The sequence below is a fragment of the Thermomyces lanuginosus genome, assembly GCF_041956635.1.
Source record: "Thermomyces lanuginosus strain ATCC 200065 unplaced genomic scaffold VTN49scaffold_28, whole genome shotgun sequence".
NCBI classification, from domain to species: Eukaryota; Fungi; Ascomycota; class Eurotiomycetes; order Eurotiales; family Trichocomaceae; genus Thermomyces; species Thermomyces lanuginosus.
Genome location: NW_027192362.1, coordinates 643752 through 660429, shown reverse-complemented (window position 1 = coordinate 660429; position 16678 = coordinate 643752). Strand labels below are relative to the sequence as shown.

Genomic DNA, 16678 nt, shown 5'->3' with positions numbered 1-16678 from the left:
GAAGTTCCAAAACACCGAACGCCAGACCCGAAATTTATCCCAGAGGGAAATACAGAAAGGACGCAACAAAGGGAGGTTTATGCAGTAACCTCCTCGGTCTTTTTCTCCTTCTCCTCCTCCTTCTTCTCCTTCTTCTCTTCCTTTTCTTCCTTCTCCTCCTTGCGCTCGGGGGAGTTGTCTGTCACAGGAGTAGGATTCTCAGCTTCGGCGGCCGCCAGAGCCTCGAGGGCGTCAATATCATCCTGATTATCCAAGTCATCTTCCTTGGCTTCTGCTGCTGCTTTGGTTGCAGGCTTCTCTGGTTCAGGTTTCTTGGTAGGCTGCTCAGACACGCTTTCCTGCGGACCATTGTCGAAAATGGACCGGCCGGGAATCAGACTCCAGTCGATCTGTGCGTCGGGCCCGTAGCGCGAGGAGAGCCACTCGTTGCATTTCTTGAAGTGACCATTTGTAAACTATTCGTCGGTTAGCAGCCATCATGTCATGATGGGAATGGGAAGGGAAGTCGTACGAATCCATTCCGCGCACTCAACGGACTAGGATGCACCGACTGCAGCACACAATGCTTCTGCCGATCAACTTTCGCGACGCGCTTCGCGGCGGGCGTGCCCCAGGCAAGGAAGACGACGCCGTGCGTGCGCACGCGTGCCACAGTGTCAATGACCCGCTGCGTGAAGCGTTCCCAGCCGCGGTTCGAGTGGCTGTTGGCCTCGTGCGCGCGCACCGTCAGGCACGCGTTGAGCATCAGCACGCCACGCTCCGCCCAGGGTGTCAGCAACCCACCGCGGTTCGGGGGTGCCTCAAACCGCGGGTAATCATTCTTCAGACAGATGTAGATGTTCTGCAGCGAGGGCGGAGCCGGTGTCGGTGGCCGTACAGAGAAGCAGAGCCCGTGCGCTTGGTTGTAGTTATGGTAGGGATCTTGGCCGAGAATCACGGCCTTGACACTGTGGATGGGAGTATATCGGGACCTTCACTTGATTGTTAACATTACTCGCTTCACTCTGTTATGAAGGGCTCTACCATGAGTAAATGTCATTCTCCGGGGGAAAGATCTTCGCCCCAGACTCTTTCTCCTTCTTGAGGAACCGCTTGAGATTCAAAAACTCTGGCGTCACCAGCTCATCCTTGAGATGCGCCAGCCAGCTCTCATGTAGCGTATCGATCTCGAGCTTCAGCAGCTCCTTCTGCTCAGCGGTCAGCGTCGACACCCACTTCGCCTTGTCGAATTTGATGGTCGCAGTGGTGCCATTCGCATCCGACGGCTTGGGCTTCGGCATGCCAAAAAATGAGGTAATTGTGCCCCCAGCCTTAGGCTTTTTGGAATCATTGGGGCTTGAGCCCAGGTGGTCGGCGCTGCGCTTGACGGCGGATGACATGTTGAGATACAGAATTGGCGTTCTCAATGAAGACAGAATTCTCAGAGAGGAATGAAATAGCATCAATTGCGTTGATAAAGAATATATTGATTTAGGCAGCCAACCCCTTGGACTGGCTGTCTGTACGTACTCGATTGTCTTAACTGCAGAGATCCAGGAGTCTGGTTCGTGTAGGCACCAACGGGTCGATCGCGGACAGAGCTTGGAGCTAGGCGTGCACGCGTCCCGACGCGTCGTTGATGCCTGAGGCAGAACACCATGACTGAGGCATCCATGACCAAAAAAGTTCTGGGTCGAATACGAGAAAGATTATGCGCCTTCATGCGCTTTCATTCTCTGCCTACTTGGCTGAGAGTTTTGATGCAAGTGGTGGATACGCTTATGGAGCTTACGCAAGAATACGCAGGTTTTATTGACGCCACTGTTGGTTCAAACTCGCTAGAGTGACATTAATTGAAGATCAAAGCCATCCATCATCGGTCTTGTCCCGGTATATATATATTTAAGGCCAGAGGTAGGTTATGTTGCTCCAACCAAATGCTGCACCAAATGACCGGAACTTCGGCTAATACGGCTCTTGGACATGTCCAAGCTTCAAGTAGCAAAACTTGTCGCGAGTCTCGCGACTCTCGCAAAGCTACTGAAAAGGCATCAGGGTCCGGAGTTACTGGGCGCCAAGTATTCGATTCCTAGATTCAACATTCCTTGGTCCTCAGAGACAACCCTGCATAGAACGCCCAGAATGGGCGGCCTTTGCGGGGTATTTGGAAGATACAAACCAGAGCGGGGATAGATGCTACGATGCGAAGCAGGGACTGGCGAGCATCTTGGATGATATCATCTTGTCATGAAGGATGAGCTTGTCAGTTGGGGGCGGAAGAGCTCTCCTCCAAAGTGTTGCAACGCAACAGGCATTCGTTGCCAAGGAGTCATCGAGATCAGCAGACTCGCTGCATATGACTCCATAAACCTGGATTTGATGTGCGATCCACCTGAGTTCACAACTGTTGAGTGTGCACAATTAAAATGTACCTTGATGCATGGCTTATGGCAGTCGACAACTGGATGGATCTGCCAGAATTACCTGGAAGCTGGAATTGCATAGAGTGGTATAGTTCGGCCGGAATCGCCGATGGAGCTGACTGGTCAGATAAAGTACGTAAACCTACCAGACTCAAAGAGGGGCATGCTTTTCTCTTTGGGTTAGGGCGGGGGCCGAGAGTGGCAATTGATAAGGCATGATTTTCCGATCACTTTCCATTCTTTCGCAACGTGGAAATTCTCACTAGCCATAAACAGCAGGAGGTGGCTTTTTTAAGACTGTGGATCCACAAACGCCAAGCAAATCACCTTGTGAGAGGATGGTAACGTTTCAACTTTATCTTTACACTTAACCGTTCCTGGAATATTCCTTCCCAAAGAAGTTAACGCAGAAAGACTACTGAAGGCTATTGGTCAGTTAACTTACCTGGATGAAATCGGGCCGATTTTCCCAAGGCTTTTCCCGGCATTCCCGCCAGGCCCAGCCCTCCACGGAGTCCACTCACGCACGTTCCCATGGGGCCAGGAATCCAAGAGGAACGGGCGGTTCACCCTCACTTCATATACTCAAATTGATGTCGACGCAGGAGGCAAACTAAATCAACGCTTTGCTTCTTCGCAGTCGACTTAGTACATTCATGGTCTGTGAACTATGGTTGTCAAAAAAAAATTCGGGATCGACCGCTGCGTGAACCTAATCTTCCAAACTTGCTTTCTGGAAGTTCTTGGGACCTCAGCTAACGATGATAGATCCAGTACGGAGTAAACAGCGAGGCTGAAGTGAGCCGCCGCTGGACGGGCCAAAAGGCAAATGGGTCCACCACACCATCCGCTGCATTCGGCGCTACGCGATAATTGACGCCGTTAACCCATTAGAGTAAAACCAATTGCCCCGTCGTGAGAAACCAGTCCAAGGCCCTCAAACTGCCCCTTGGCTTCCGTTGGGAGGGGAAAGCAACTTGAATCATCGATCCCTATGGAATCGTTGGAAATCGTGTCGTTCTTGCGGGTTGATAGGTCGAATGGAAAGCGATGATGCAGGGTGGATGCACGAACACTTGGTTTACTGCAATTTAGCCTCGCCCGTCAGGGGCCAAGGGCCTAGAGCTTTGGTGTTGATCGTTTGGTGACATGCTGGATATTAAACTTAATATCGATGGCACAACGGGGAGTCATTCCGTCCTTGCCTCGTGTTCTCCCGTGTCAATGGGTTCCTTCGTGTGATCACAATGCTCACTTGAAGCATTACTTTTCTGTTCTCGCTCCCCTTCAACTGCGGCTGCGCTACGAACATCGGTTATTCCTTCCGGTGGTGTCATCCTCTCACGCGTAAACAGCTCTCCCAATTGGCCGCGCTCTGCAATCCTGCGGAGTCGTGCCGGTGTGCGGGCGTTGGGGCCATTCGATTCAAGGGCCATGTGAAGCAAGGACCACCCATGTCCTCAGCGTGTTGAGATTCGAAGCCCATCAAGAACACCTCGAGAGTAAAACAATCAGTGTCCCTGAACGTACAATCCTGAACACACAAGAATGCCCGGCATTGCAAGCCGCGAGCAGCAGCTGGCCGCTGCATCGCCTGGCTCGCCTGCCCGGAAGAACGTTGAGACGGCATCCCAAATGAACAAATCCGACCGCGCTCCAAAGCACCCGGTGCCACAGCTTCAGGGACCCTTTGAGGAATCCATCGCCGAGTCAAACGGACCACCGCAGGAGTACATTGTGGACATTGACGCCCGGACGCGCCGAAATGAGGTGTTGTCGGACAAACCGTACCAACGCCTCTGTGGCCGTCGCTGGTGCCAACGGCCTGGGGAGCGGTTCCATCCACTATGGAAGCTGGTCGCGCAAATATGCTTTGGCCTGCACCTGATGGTCAACGATTTGGCCAAGTCGGACATCGCGGTGGTGAAGATTCTGCAGACGCATGTAGCCGAGTTCGACGGCTTCGTCGAACGCACGTCTGAGGACTTCAACCTCGCCTATGACGACATCACCGAGCGGATCAAGTACCTACAGACGCCACTGCAGCGCCTCGGCCTGTTTCATGACATGCTCCGAGACCGCGAGTTTCGGCTGTCGGTGATCAAAGACAACGAGCGCGTCGAGCATATCATCCAGCGCTCCGTCTTGGTCATGAACGACTCGCTCAAGGATATCGACAAGGCCAAGAGCTGCATTCGGATGCTGCGGCACTACCTGCATGAATTGGGCAAGCATTGGAACAACCAGCAGCAAGTGCATGCCGCGGTCTACGAGGCCATGATCGGCAACGTGGATGGCTGGAGGCGGGAAATTGAGCGACTGGAGAGGAAATCTCGAAAGCTGGCCACAGTGCTGAACCAGCTGTACCAGGTTGTCACCTACATGCAGGAGCAAGTCGGCGTTGTTAGCCGCATGGACAAGGTATGTTACCCTTGGGGTCCAATAACAACTGAATGTTATTGGCTGACGTTTGTCTTGTAGCCCACGCAGGAGGAAGACAAGGAGCAAGACAACAATGTAATCAGCATGGAAGAGAGGGCTCGCAGGATAGCAATGCTGTCGGAAAATCTGCCGGAGACCTATCCCCGTTCCCCAACATCAGACAGGACTACAACTACGTCTGATCACCGGTTGAATCCGTCCGTAAGTGAAGAGAGCAACCTAGAGTCTATCCTCGAAAATGCCGAACTCCGAACCCACTCGCCGTCGTTATCACAAACGGCTCTTGTCCAAGGACGTGGCGGCTCGCCCAACGTCGGGATGGGCAACGGATACGAACAAAGCTCGCAAAACATACCGACAGTTCAAGAGCCCATCCCGTCGCCGTCATTGACAAATTCCACTTTCCACGGGCGGTCGGCGTCCATCTCGAGTCGGACGTCTGACAAACGAAGCATCATCTCACGGCGGCTGTCTCGAACCAAGCAAAGTGCTGATAGCATGAAAAGCTCAAACAAGTTCCGGTTTCCTCTCGCTGCGAGAGACCGGTCGCCCAATGGTTCGTTGAACGCGAATCGCTCTTCATCCGACCCCGAGGAGAAGTCATTCGGGTCGGAGTATGACCGCGACAATTTCAGCACCGTCAACTACGCGCTGCCCCAGGAGAATGGCCCTATCGATACGAAGCAGCTACTGCAAAGCCTAGCCGCTGATGCCGTGAGCGTTCGGAGCTTCCGAACCGTCACAACTGAGATCCAGGAACTGGATTCGGGCATCACCGCGCTGCCGCCGATGCCGCCACTGCCACCACAGCATTCTGAGGGTGGCGCGGGCAACGACGTTCCCGACACGGATGTGAAGTCGATGTTCACGATGAAATGGGGGCGAAAACAACGACAGAGCAAGACCAAGTCTTTGCTACAAGAGCAACAGCGCAAATCGGTGCATATCATCAACGAGGCGCGACAGTTATTCAGCAATGGAGAGAACAACAGCAAATCCTCGCTCTTCAGGCGACGCTCGTCGCGCCGAGAGTCGGTACGGTCAGTCAACATGATGCTTGAGGACGACACACCTAGCTTGCCGAAGAAGCCACGGCGATCGGGCTCGCAGTCCAGCAAGATGACGCAGCATCAGCAAACTCCCCCGCAGCCTTTGCAATTACAACAGCATCAACCGGAGCAGCAGTATTATCAACGACAGCGCCCGCCACAAGAGCTACCTGCGGATCCCTCACCTCCTCAGTCCAGGGCCGCATCCATTCGCACTGTTCGCACTGTGACTCAAGAGAAACCGTCACAACAACAGCCCGCAAATAATCCTCCAAACCCTGCTGCCTCATTCCCTTTTCCTCCACCACCATTGCCGCCGTCACCACTGTTAACCCCCCGACGCACCTTGTCCAATGTCAGCAGAAAATCCACCGCTACCACCACTACTACCGCCACCACTCGGAAGAAATCCTTCAAACGCTTCAAACCCTTTACCTCCAACCCGGAAGCGGAGGAAAGTCGCACCCGGTTAGGCCTGGGCATTTCCATTGATCGAGCCACCATCACCACGGACTTCTGGGACAAGAGTCCCACGTTTCCTTCCTCGCCAACTTCGACCCGTCACCGCCCGGATTCCTCGGACGATGCGGCGAAGAAGTCGAAACTCAAAGCGTTTCGGTCAGCGCTGGGTGCGGGGAAGAAGGTGATGCGGTTGGGAAGTTTCTTTTCGTGATTTTCATTTTGTTTTATTTCTTTGTGTCTCTCTGGGTGTGAAACGGGAACAATCCTTTCCTTGGGAACTAGTCGATCGTTTCATTTGTATGCATTGCATGTGTGTCTCGTCTGTCTCATGCTGGAGTCTACGTGGTATATACTATACCCTGCCATGGCAGCATTGGTTTTTGTCTCATCATGTTTATATATTGGTAATCTGAATATCGAGGACTCGAGCTATTTTTCGATTCTTTGATTCCATACAAATGGTACAACCAAAGTAGAATCATGGATCACTTGCACCGCTTCTCAACAATCCCCGGCCCATGCTCGTCATACTCCTTCTTGGAGATCCACATCTGATGGAACGTGCCCAGACTCGCCAGGATACTGCCACCGATCCACGCACCAAACTTGCGCTCCGTAGTGTTACCCGCCGCTGAGATGCGGATGCGCGGGCTCGGGTACAGCGTGGTGAGTTCATGGTTCAGCCGGTCGGTGAACCCGTAGAGTAGGCTGGATGCGCCCGTCACGACGACGTTGTAGAGCAGGTGTGGCCGGATGTCCACGTCGACGCCATTGAGCGCGGCCTTGATGAGTTCCGGTAAGGTCTGCGCGGGCGTGGGCGCGGGGAACTCCGGCGAAGAAGACGCGTCTGGGTCGGCGATGTAGGCTTTGGCGTCGAAGAGGGATTCCACAACGCGGTACCGCTCCGCGCCAAAGACCTGGTTGTAGCCGTCTGGGAACTCGAATGGCCGGCCTGGAGTACTCTTCGCAAGCTCCTCGTTCGAGGTCCCGTTGGCACCTGTGGCGCTCAGTCGGCCTGGCCCCGGCCACACTTGCACGACGGACTCTTTGAATTCGGTCACTGTGCGCTCCTCGACGAGGGTCCGGAAGGACGCGTCGGGGGCCTTTTCCGGCGGGAATTCGCGATATGTTGCCTGGGCTGGCTGTCCAGCTTCCACGGGGGTTTTAGACGCAACGAGGTAGTGCGGCGTGATAGTGATGGGCTGGGGCGAGTTGGTCTTGAACAGCGCGCGGACCTGCGACGAAATGTAGTCGCCTCCCAGCGGAGAGTGCTGGATGCCGCGCTTCAAAACCATGCCGTCATGCACGGGGGTGACGGAGATATTGGACGCGCCAATGTCAATGACCAGGGCTGAGGATTTGCCTGCCGCGAATCTGCTCCATGTTAGCCAGCCATACTCCTGCGTAGGGATGCGTAAAGGAATCATACGCGGCCAAAACCCCATTCCGCGACAGATAGAATGCCGGTGTCCCCCAGTTCTCCATCGCAATCTCGATCGTCTTCTCGCGCGCCTTGGGCGGATTCCAGCCACACTCTGTCATCAGCAGCGGGCTATCTCCCAGCGGCTTCTCCTCCTGATCCACCTCCATCTCCGTCGGTAACTCCCCCTCTGGCACGTCGCTGTTGAGTCCATTGTAGAGCGGATTCCCTTGCTTGCTGCCAGTGAGTCGCGACGTGAATGCGTACTCCCACAGCTTCTCCGCGGCGTCCCAATCCTCAACAATGCCCTCCCGCGAAAACGGATTGTGGATCGATATGCCCGGTCGCGGCGTCACGTAGATGTCGTCGCCATAGATGATCTTGTCCGTCTCGCCGGCCTTGTAGCGCGCGTAGTACGTGGGAATCACCGATTTCGGCGTGTCCTCGCCTGCGAAGCCGGCGCGCGTCGTTGCGTAGCCGGGATCGAGGACGATGGCAGATACCTCATCTGATCGGTCAGCATCTTCCCTGCCACTCTCTGCGAAAAGGAAAGGTTTACCTCCACCGTATTCCGCCGTGGACGGCGGCACCGACGGGTTCATCTCGCAGTGCTCTCCGGCGCGACCTGGATTAACGGGGGAGATTGCGCTGGGACACTATCAACCGACTAAGCGGTGCATAAATGAAATCAATGACAAGGGATAAAAAAAAAAGAGCGACTGGAGGGAAAATCTGGTGTCAACACCGAGGAGGATCAGGTTCAAATCTTCAACTCTTGGTTCACAGAAGCTCCAAAAAAACAAATGCGATTCTCCGCCACTACAGATTTTATTCCTCTCTGACTTAATTTCTTCATGCTCACACTACTATCTTTACTCTGATTTACGTCCCGTTAGGACTAAAAATCATGGAAGCCGATGCCAGCCCGACCCCAGAAGTTCTCTTCCGTCCCGTCAAGCGCCAAAAGCATCTCCGCAAACGCGCCGAGGAGCCCAGCGAGCTCCTCTCTCCAAGCCCCGACACGGCGCAGCCCTCAGTGCAAACCACAGAGCCTCCATCCGGATCGCGGACTCCGGCCGACGAGAATGACGTTGAGGTATCCAGTATTCTACGCCAACGAAAACCGCATCGACCCCGACGTGGCGGCATCGAGTTCTCCGCCGAATCGAAACCGAAAAACGCCAGCTCTGCCACGGAAATGGAATCAGAAAAGACTGAGGCGGACATTATCCAGGAACGCCTGGACCGATTTACGCCGCATACAGATCTAAAGGTGGACGTAAACAAGCACATGTATGGCTTCACCTCCCTCCTTCTTTCCCGTAAGAGGGGACAGGAAGTCCATAGTGGCGTCTACTAACAATATAAGGATGGAGTATATAGAAACAGAACTGGCCAAGCGTCAGAACCGCAATTTGGCCGAACAAAACGCTGGTCGCGCAGCGGGAAGCGATCAGGCGCAAGCTGCCGCCGATACGCAGCAGCTTCCTTTGCGCGAACCAGCTGCCTTGGGCAAGCTGCACGAGGTTGATCTGGGGCAGGAGGCCAAGCTGCAGAACATTGCTCGGACGCAAGAAGCTACTGCTCGACTCGCCGGCAAGCGATCACCGTCGCCAGAGAATCGGCCAGCTGATTCGCGTGGACGCCACCGACGGCGGACGAGTGCGGATATTGAGCGAGATCGTCTGGTCGAAGAGGTGCTGCGGGAGAGCAAACGTATGTGCACTCATCCCCACACAGCGCAACTGTTGCTGACGACAATAACAGTCGACGTCTATGACGAACCCGAGCCGGAACCCGAACAGGACGATCAGGCCGCCGACGATCGCATTGCGGAGCAATTCCGACGGGATTTCCTGGAAGCCATTCAAACCCGGCGTCGGATGGCAAGATCGCGGACCACCCGCAACCAGGCCCAGGCTGATACCCGACGTCGTGGGCCCAAGCTCGGAGGCAGCCGCAGTGTGCGTGCTGCTTATCGGGAGCAGCAAGTGAAGGCTACGCAGAAATGAGCCATTCATCACTTAGCCTACTTACGCCGCTGCACGGGCAATCCTTCTACTCCGCACTGAATCGTAGGTTTACGATTGAACTAGGTTAAATCCATCGCGGCCAGTGCATGGGCTCCATACTGCTATGGACAACCCTCACGTGCACCGGGGCGTTGCCGTGTTCTGCACATGCTCCCGGCATTATTTACCGCGAACCAAGCCCGTGATCATGCCCCCCTCGTGGATTACCATTTATATCCGCATGTGGAAGTTGTGGGTTCCGGTGGACTACGCATGGGCCAGGAACCCAGAAATCCGAGAGATTACAGTAATTTCGTGAATGGCCCGGCTGGATCTCGGTTCAGACGGCAGCACGGCCGAACAATAGTCATACCCTGTTGATACGCTACGATGCGACGACTATTGAATTTTCTATTCTTGAGTTCTCTCGGTGTCCGGTGAATCCAGTAGGATGACGCGTCTGCTGACAACCGCATAAAAAAATGGAATTCCATTTTGCGTGTGTGCCAATACGCTCCGTGCGCTTTCACCCGCTTAAAAATCTTCGACATAGTTTATCGATCCATCGATCCACCGAGGATGACTCGATGCAGCCCTCCCATGGAGCGCTTACGTACGTTGAACCAGCACGCATGTGAGCTTCTAAGTGAAGCACAACGGTCCACTGGTCGATGGGTCTAGAATGCATGATTCTGTATGCCAACGGCAGATTCCCTCGGGATCATCGCCTCTCGAAGCCAAAAAGACTACCCCTGAGCGGACCTCGTTTGTCCTGTTCCTGGCATTCTGGTCTCTGCGCGATCGGTCAACTGGAGTTTGCCCTTCCCGCGGTGTACATCGGACCCAGCCAGCGCAGGAACAAGTAACCGTGTCCAGGATTGGGCCAGCAAAATACCACGTCAGAGTCCAGACACTTCGCCCATCCCACTGTGGCGCATTCGAGACATAACATCAAACAGTGGCGGTGGCCCTGCAGCCCATCATCTTGGTGCTTCGATGCTCGCCTGGAGCTGCCCATCGGCTTGGCGGGGTCCATAACAAAATAACAGCAAATAGTCTCGGACTGGTCCCCCACTTGGCGCGATCTCTAGGGATTACTTAATCCGAAAATAGGCTAGAGGAAGCCCTAATTCAACCCTTATTGGGGCCCTAATCAGCGCTGAGCGGACCCCCCGTATTTGGGCTCGCATCGCAACACCAAGGTTCTGAGAGAGCTCGTCGTCTCATGTTCCCAATTCTCTCACACGCTGTCTCTCGTTGAACCCTGCAGAAGCATTTTCTCTCAGTCTCTCTCTTGTCCCCCGCTTTCTTTGCTTTGTCCTGAAAATTCCTCCTCTGCATTGCTCCTTGCGTCGCTCGTTTCAAAGGTATTCTTTCGCGTGAGAAATTCCGGCCGCCGCGACTCATGTCTCCCTCATAGCGTCCTCTCCTCTCAGGACGATCCTAGCGGCGTCAGCTCCCGCTAATTTCCCGTGCGAAAGCTCTCTCTTTTCTCTCTCTCGTTGACGGCTCAATTTTACGTTCGATACGCAGGTTGATCCTGCCGGGTTTTCGTTTCTCCTTTTTTTTTCTCTTCGGCGGTCCGTCAATGGGAGGTCTCAGGGACTCCCATTGACCGGATAAAAAAAGTTTTTTTTCTCGATACAGTCATTTAATTCCTGGATTACGTTGCATTGGACACGACTCGTTTGCATTTTGACGCCTCGCCGAGTTTATAGACGCCGAGTGATTCGATTGACACGCCGAGATTCACCATGCTATTGAAGAAATCCGCGGTGGCCGCGGGGGCTCTATTGGCCCTCGCCCCCCGAGCATGGGCCGGGGACGTCCTGAAGAACGACGGGTTCAAGATGTGCTCGGCTAACTCGGAAGTCACGGTGGAAAGGTTTAACTTACAGTACAATCGCGACACACAAACGCTCAGCTTCGATATCGCCGGCACCAACCAAAAATCACAAAAAGTCGAAGCGTCATTGTTCTTCGAAGCCTATGGGAACGAGGTCTACCGTAAAGACTTCAATCCCTGCGATGAGGCCACCAAGGTCGAGCAGCTGTGTCCCATCCCTCAGGGCCACTTCCAGGCCAAGGGAGAGCAGAAGATTCCAGATGAATATGCCGAGATGATCCCGTCTGTCGCTTTCGCCGTGCCGGATCTACAAGGCAATGCCCGGCTGGTCCTCAAGTCGGTCGATAGCGGAGACGAGGTGGCCTGTCTGTTGTCCGGGGTGACCAACGGCAGGACGACAAAAGTTGCCGCCGTCTCGTACGTGGCTGTAGGCATTGCCGGTGCGGCGTTGGCGGCTAGCGGTCTGTCGGCACTCACCGCCGCCGCGTACCCCGGCGCGCACGCATCAGGTCCCGGGTTCGCCGATGTGATAGGCTGGTTCCAGAGCATGGCGACCAACGGGATGCTCAGTGTGCAATATCCGGACGTGTACCGCAACTTTGCCTCCAACTTTGGCTTTAGCGCCGGCTTGATCCCCTGGCGCAGCATGCAGCTGTCGATTGACCGATTCCGCAATGACACAGGCGGCAACCTGACTGCTGACAGTTATGAATTCCTCCTCAAGGCGCATCTGGTGCATGACAATGGCAAAGTGAACGCCAGCGCGCTCGCGAAGCGTGCTCTGGGCCACGTATTCCAGCGAAGCCTCCTCTATGCTCGGGATAATGACAACACGGAGGAGGACGGCGTGATGCACGTCGTCAAGGGAGTCCAGGGATACGTGGAGGAGCTGTCCATCCCCAAGTCGAACACGTTCATGACGGTGCTGCTATTCTTTGCAGTCGTCGTGGCCGCGATCGCCGTGGGCATTCTGTTGTTGAAAGTGATTCTGGAGGTGTGGGCGCTCTTTGGGTCTTTCCCGTCGAGCCTGAAGAACTTCCGCAAGCACTACTGGGGCATGATGGCGCGGACGATTGTCAACTTGATCCTGGTGGTCTACGGAATTTGGGTGCTCTACTGCATCTACCAGTTCATTCGGGGCGATTCGTGGGCGGCGAAGCTGCTGGCGGCGGTGACCCTGGTTGCATTTACAGGTGTTTTGTTGTTCTTCACGATCCGGATTGTGCTGCTGGCGCGGCGGTATCGCGGGCGAAACGGTGACCCGGCGGTGCTGTACGAGGATGACAAGATCTGGCGGCGGTACAGCATGTTTTACGATGCGTACAAGCGCGACTACTGGTGGATCTTCATTCCGGCCATCGTGTACATGTTTGCCAAGGGCTGCATTATCGCTGGCGGTGACGGACACGGCATGGTGCAGACCGTCGGCCAGCTGATCGTCGAGGCCCTGATGCTCATTCTGCTGCTGTGGCACCGACCGTACGTCGCCAAGTCCTCCCAGTGGATCAACATCAGCATCCAGGTCGTGCGGGTGCTGTCCGTCATTTGCATCTTGGTGTTTGTTGAGGAGCTGGGCATGTCGCAGACCACGCAGACCGTCACGGGTATCGTGCTCATCGCCGTGCAGTCGACGCTGACCGGCGTGCTCGCCATCCTCATCGCCGTCAACGCCCTCATCATGTGCCTGCGCAAGAACCCGCATGCCAAGCTGCGCGAGAAGCGCAAGTCCTATGATGACGACGATGATGGCGACAACCTCACCGCCATGGATGCCCGCAACTCCCTCCTCCTTGATGGCGCACCGCGTAAAGCCCCAGACAGCGACATGATGGGCAAGTACAACATGACGGGCCCTTATGAGCCCTACCGCGATCATGTCCCGACCAACGCCGCCCGGCATTCGCGCTATGCCAGCACCACGCGTCTGATCCAGACGCCGTCGCGAAGCCCGAGTCCGGAGGAACATCCTCAACGGGGTTACGGTGTGGCATATTAAGCTTTGATTTCTGTTTAACTTTTGGATCCTTTTGATTCTTCTGCATAGATTGATTGAGCATAGCGAGTGTTGTCTGTGTTCATCGTTTGCTTCATTCTCTTGCATGTAAAGTGTTTGTTATTTTCCTTGTGTCTAAAGTTTTTAAAGCCTGTTCTCACTTGCATACATACGCTCCCTTGCATCCGTCTCGCTCTGGTCTTCCGAGTCTAGGTAGTTTGAATTGAATCATAAATGTACATACTCCAGTCTTGGCCAGGCAGGATGAACATATAGAGACGAATGCTCCCGCAATGACCTGGAGCTTGCGACATCGGAGCAATCAGCTAGGTACACGCATAGATAGAGCCAGCTATCTAAGGGACCAGGTGAGTTCCTGAATACGTTCTCTCATATCACCGGATGTCAAGAGAAGCTACTCTGACTCTACCGCAACGACTGTTCGATTACTATTAGTGGAAGACCTGACCCGTATTAGGTATGTGCCTGATGCAAGAAATGTGCCACGGATTCTGATAATGGACTGACTTCTAACCTATTGCCTATCTCGTGTCGGAACAACTCCATACGATTAACGCATGCATGCTCGATCGTGTGACTGCTCCTGCCATGCAACCCCCCGGTATAGTTTAATTAATTAAGGTTGACAGACTTGCTTCAATATCATTCCACAGATGAGGTCCTGGAAGTCGGAGGCCTCGGAACGGCCCGTGGCCCGCCTCTTCATTGGCTTACCCTCGGAAACTGAAAGCCAGTTAAGCCTTTTGTCAAAATGCTTCGAGTGTGGTGGTGAGCAAATCAGCGACATCGACATGCTGGAAGCTCGTATCCCGCAATGTTCTGCAGCGTAGCCTTGTTGATGAAGGCGAGATTGGTTGATTTTGGGGAGAAAGGGCTCCAGGCTGGAGTCGGCTATAAGAACCGACGGAGTGTTCGCAAGGTGCTGACACGGGATTCACTTCTGAAAGCTGAAACGATAACAATTCTACGTATCTGCACATCGGATCGAGCTGAACCGCGATGGCTTCACAAGAACCACTCAGGATTCTCTCGCTTGGTATAGTTCCCAACGCCTCAAATTGTTTGGCTTTGCTAACCATAAATGAGATGGCGACGGGATTTACGGCCTCTCAATTCTCCTTATCCTGGAGGACATCATGGAAAAAATTCGCGAAGAAAAGAAACTGCGCGTTCTCTACCCCCCCCGACCATGCGAGTATTTCGATTTGATTGGGGGTACAAGCACTGGAGGGTGACGTCTGCCGTTTACTCGTAGTTCATATGACTCCGTTAACCAGTGGACAGAACCACTGCAATCATGCTCGGAATGCTGGGCATGACGATTAATGAGTGCATGCAAGCGTACCGTGAGTTCGCAAGTCAGGTATTCACACGGGAATCGACGAGCAATTCAACTATGGCTATCCCATTTGGCCCTGTCTTCTCAGCTGGATGCCTTGAGGATGCAATCAAATCGACAATCAAAAAATATTGTCCGGAAAACGAATGTAAAGACCGTCGGCACGGAGACCTGTCGACCGCTGCGGCATGCCCGCATCAGAATATGCCTTTTCGTGACGGAACATGTACAAAGACGTATGTCAGGTTCCAGCAGAAATAAAACGACCAGTATGGGCTTATACATCACAGGGCCGTCTTAGCAATGACTAAGGGCGATGTTGATGCTCCCCCGACCCTCTTCAAGACATACGACTCATCAGCTGCCTTCGAGTCATGCAGCATTTGGGAAGTCGCGCGGGCCACGTCAGCAGCGGTTGGTTTCTTTTGAGTCGATAGGACTTGGTCGAGACGACATCGAACTTGTCGATGCCTCTTTTGGGTACAACAACCCCTGCGAAGTCATAGTTCAGGAGGCACGAAAGCAATTTCCGGGACGCGAGATGCGAATCCTGAGCATTAGTACAGGCCTTGGTGACGTTGTATCCATCAGAGATTCCCCTGCATCGATTCCTGAAGCGCTTAGGAATATGGCACTATCTTCCAGAAGAGTCGCTCGCCGTATAAATAATCAATTTCGAGGCAGTAGCCAATATGTTCGGTTCAATGTTGATCGAGGGCTGGAAGATATAATCTTGTCGGACTGGGAAAAAGCCAGCACAATTTCAGCACATACCCATAATTATCTGGCCGACAACGAATGGCCCATCAAGAAGTTCATCTGCAACCTCCTCGGCCGCGCCTTCCAGGAACCGAGGCATTTTGTTGTACCGTTCGGGAGGAACAAGAATTTCCTCGGTCGAGAATCAATCATGGAACAGCTTCTTGCAACCATTCCGCCCAATATGGATCGCGATGACTGTCAAAGAACTGCCGTTGTCGGCCTAGGAGGCATCGGCAAGACCCAGATCGCCCTCGAGGTTGCTTATCGACTCAGCGAGAAGCACTCTGACTGCTCCATTTTCTGGGTTGCAGCCATTGACTCTATCAGCTTGAGAAACGCCTACAGAAACATCGGCGAATCGCTGGGCATTGACGGGATCAACGACGAAAATGCGGACGTTGAAGAGCTCGTCAAAAAGGCTCTGAGTGATGAAAGGGCGGGCAGCTGGCTCTTGATCGTTGACAACGCCGACGACCCTGACCTTTTCAGCGGTAGGGACAGTCTTGCCTGCTATCTCCCGTTCAGCAGGAAAGGCTCCCTGCTCTTCACGTCACGAAATCGCGAGGTCGTGCTGCAGCTCGATGTCCCAACGAGTAACATTTTAACGGTCGAGGGAATGAGCGAGAGTGAAGGCTTCCGATTCTTGGAGATGCATCTGAAAGAGAGTCAAATGAGCAATCGGGAGGATACGACAAAGCTTCTTGACGTTCTCAGCTACTTGCCTCTGGCCATTGGGCAAGCCTCGGTGTATATGGCCCAGATAGAGATCTCGACGAAAAAGTCTTTGAGTATTACCAGAAAAGCGACAAGTATACGGCCGAGTTGCTGAGCAGGAATTTTGAAGATCTCCATAGATATAAGAAAGAGCAAAATCCGGTTGCCTACCACGTGGTTTATCTCTTTTCACCAGATTGCAGACCATGATCCTCT

The 16678-nt window shown here is 53.9% G+C and overlaps 9 protein-coding genes across 9 annotated transcripts; 6 read left to right on the top strand and 3 right to left on the bottom strand.

Annotated features, from left to right (window-relative positions):
* Positions 1-77: 77 nt before the first annotated feature.
* Positions 78-1379, bottom strand: VTN49DRAFT_3361 (uncharacterized protein; the record flags this gene model as incomplete). The annotated part of the gene is made up of 3 exons (XM_069411189.1): positions 78-455; positions 512-971; positions 1024-1379. 3 exons carry the CDS (start codon positions 1377-1379, stop codon positions 78-80), a joined length of 1194 nt encoding a protein of 397 aa, XP_069268639.1.
* A 2571-nt stretch (positions 1380-3950) lies between these two features.
* Positions 3951-6566, top strand: VTN49DRAFT_3360 (uncharacterized protein; the record flags this gene model as incomplete). The annotated part of the gene is made up of 2 exons (XM_069411188.1): positions 3951-4823; positions 4884-6566. The coding sequence occupies 2 exons, from the start codon at positions 3951-3953 to the stop codon at positions 6564-6566; spliced, it is 2556 nt and encodes an 851-aa protein (XP_069268638.1).
* Positions 6567-6840: 274 nt separating this feature from the next.
* On the bottom strand, positions 6841-8377 carry VTN49DRAFT_3359 (uncharacterized protein; the record flags this gene model as incomplete). The annotated part of the gene is made up of 3 exons (XM_069411186.1): positions 6841-7729; positions 7785-8283; positions 8335-8377. 3 exons carry the CDS (start codon positions 8375-8377, stop codon positions 6841-6843), a joined length of 1431 nt encoding a protein of 476 aa, XP_069268637.1.
* A 305-nt stretch (positions 8378-8682) lies between these two features.
* On the top strand, positions 8683-9787 carry VTN49DRAFT_3358 (uncharacterized protein; the record flags this gene model as incomplete). Its single annotated transcript, XM_069411185.1, has 3 exons — positions 8683-9068; positions 9145-9491; positions 9543-9787. The coding sequence occupies 3 exons, from the start codon at positions 8683-8685 to the stop codon at positions 9785-9787; spliced, it is 978 nt and encodes a 325-aa protein (XP_069268636.1).
* A 587-nt stretch (positions 9788-10374) lies between these two features.
* On the top strand, positions 10375-11253 carry VTN49DRAFT_3357 (uncharacterized protein; the record flags this gene model as incomplete). The annotated part of the gene is made up of 2 exons (XM_069411184.1): positions 10375-10400; positions 11058-11253. 2 exons carry the CDS (start codon positions 10375-10377, stop codon positions 11251-11253), a joined length of 222 nt encoding a protein of 73 aa, XP_069268635.1.
* Positions 11254-11541: 288 nt separating this feature from the next.
* On the top strand, positions 11542-13629 carry VTN49DRAFT_3356 (uncharacterized protein; the record flags this gene model as incomplete). Its single annotated transcript, XM_069411183.1, has 1 exon — positions 11542-13629. The coding sequence occupies one exon, from the start codon at positions 11542-11544 to the stop codon at positions 13627-13629; it is 2088 nt and encodes a 695-aa protein (XP_069268634.1).
* Positions 13630-13643: 14 nt separating this feature from the next.
* Positions 13644-14353, bottom strand: VTN49DRAFT_3355 (uncharacterized protein; the record flags this gene model as incomplete). Its single annotated transcript, XM_069411182.1, has 2 exons — positions 13644-13835; positions 14279-14353. The coding sequence occupies 2 exons, from the start codon at positions 14351-14353 to the stop codon at positions 13644-13646; spliced, it is 267 nt and encodes an 88-aa protein (XP_069268633.1).
* A 293-nt stretch (positions 14354-14646) lies between these two features.
* Positions 14647-15415, top strand: VTN49DRAFT_3354 (uncharacterized protein; the record flags this gene model as incomplete). Its single annotated transcript, XM_069411181.1, has 4 exons — positions 14647-14683; positions 14734-14878; positions 14932-15222; positions 15277-15415. 4 exons carry the CDS (start codon positions 14647-14649, stop codon positions 15413-15415), a joined length of 612 nt encoding a protein of 203 aa, XP_069268632.1.
* A 514-nt stretch (positions 15416-15929) lies between these two features.
* Positions 15930-16577, top strand: VTN49DRAFT_3353 (uncharacterized protein; the record flags this gene model as incomplete). The annotated part of the gene is made up of 1 exon (XM_069411180.1): positions 15930-16577. One exon carries the CDS (start codon positions 15930-15932, stop codon positions 16575-16577), a length of 648 nt encoding a protein of 215 aa, XP_069268631.1.
* Positions 16578-16678: the final 101 nt, after the last annotated feature.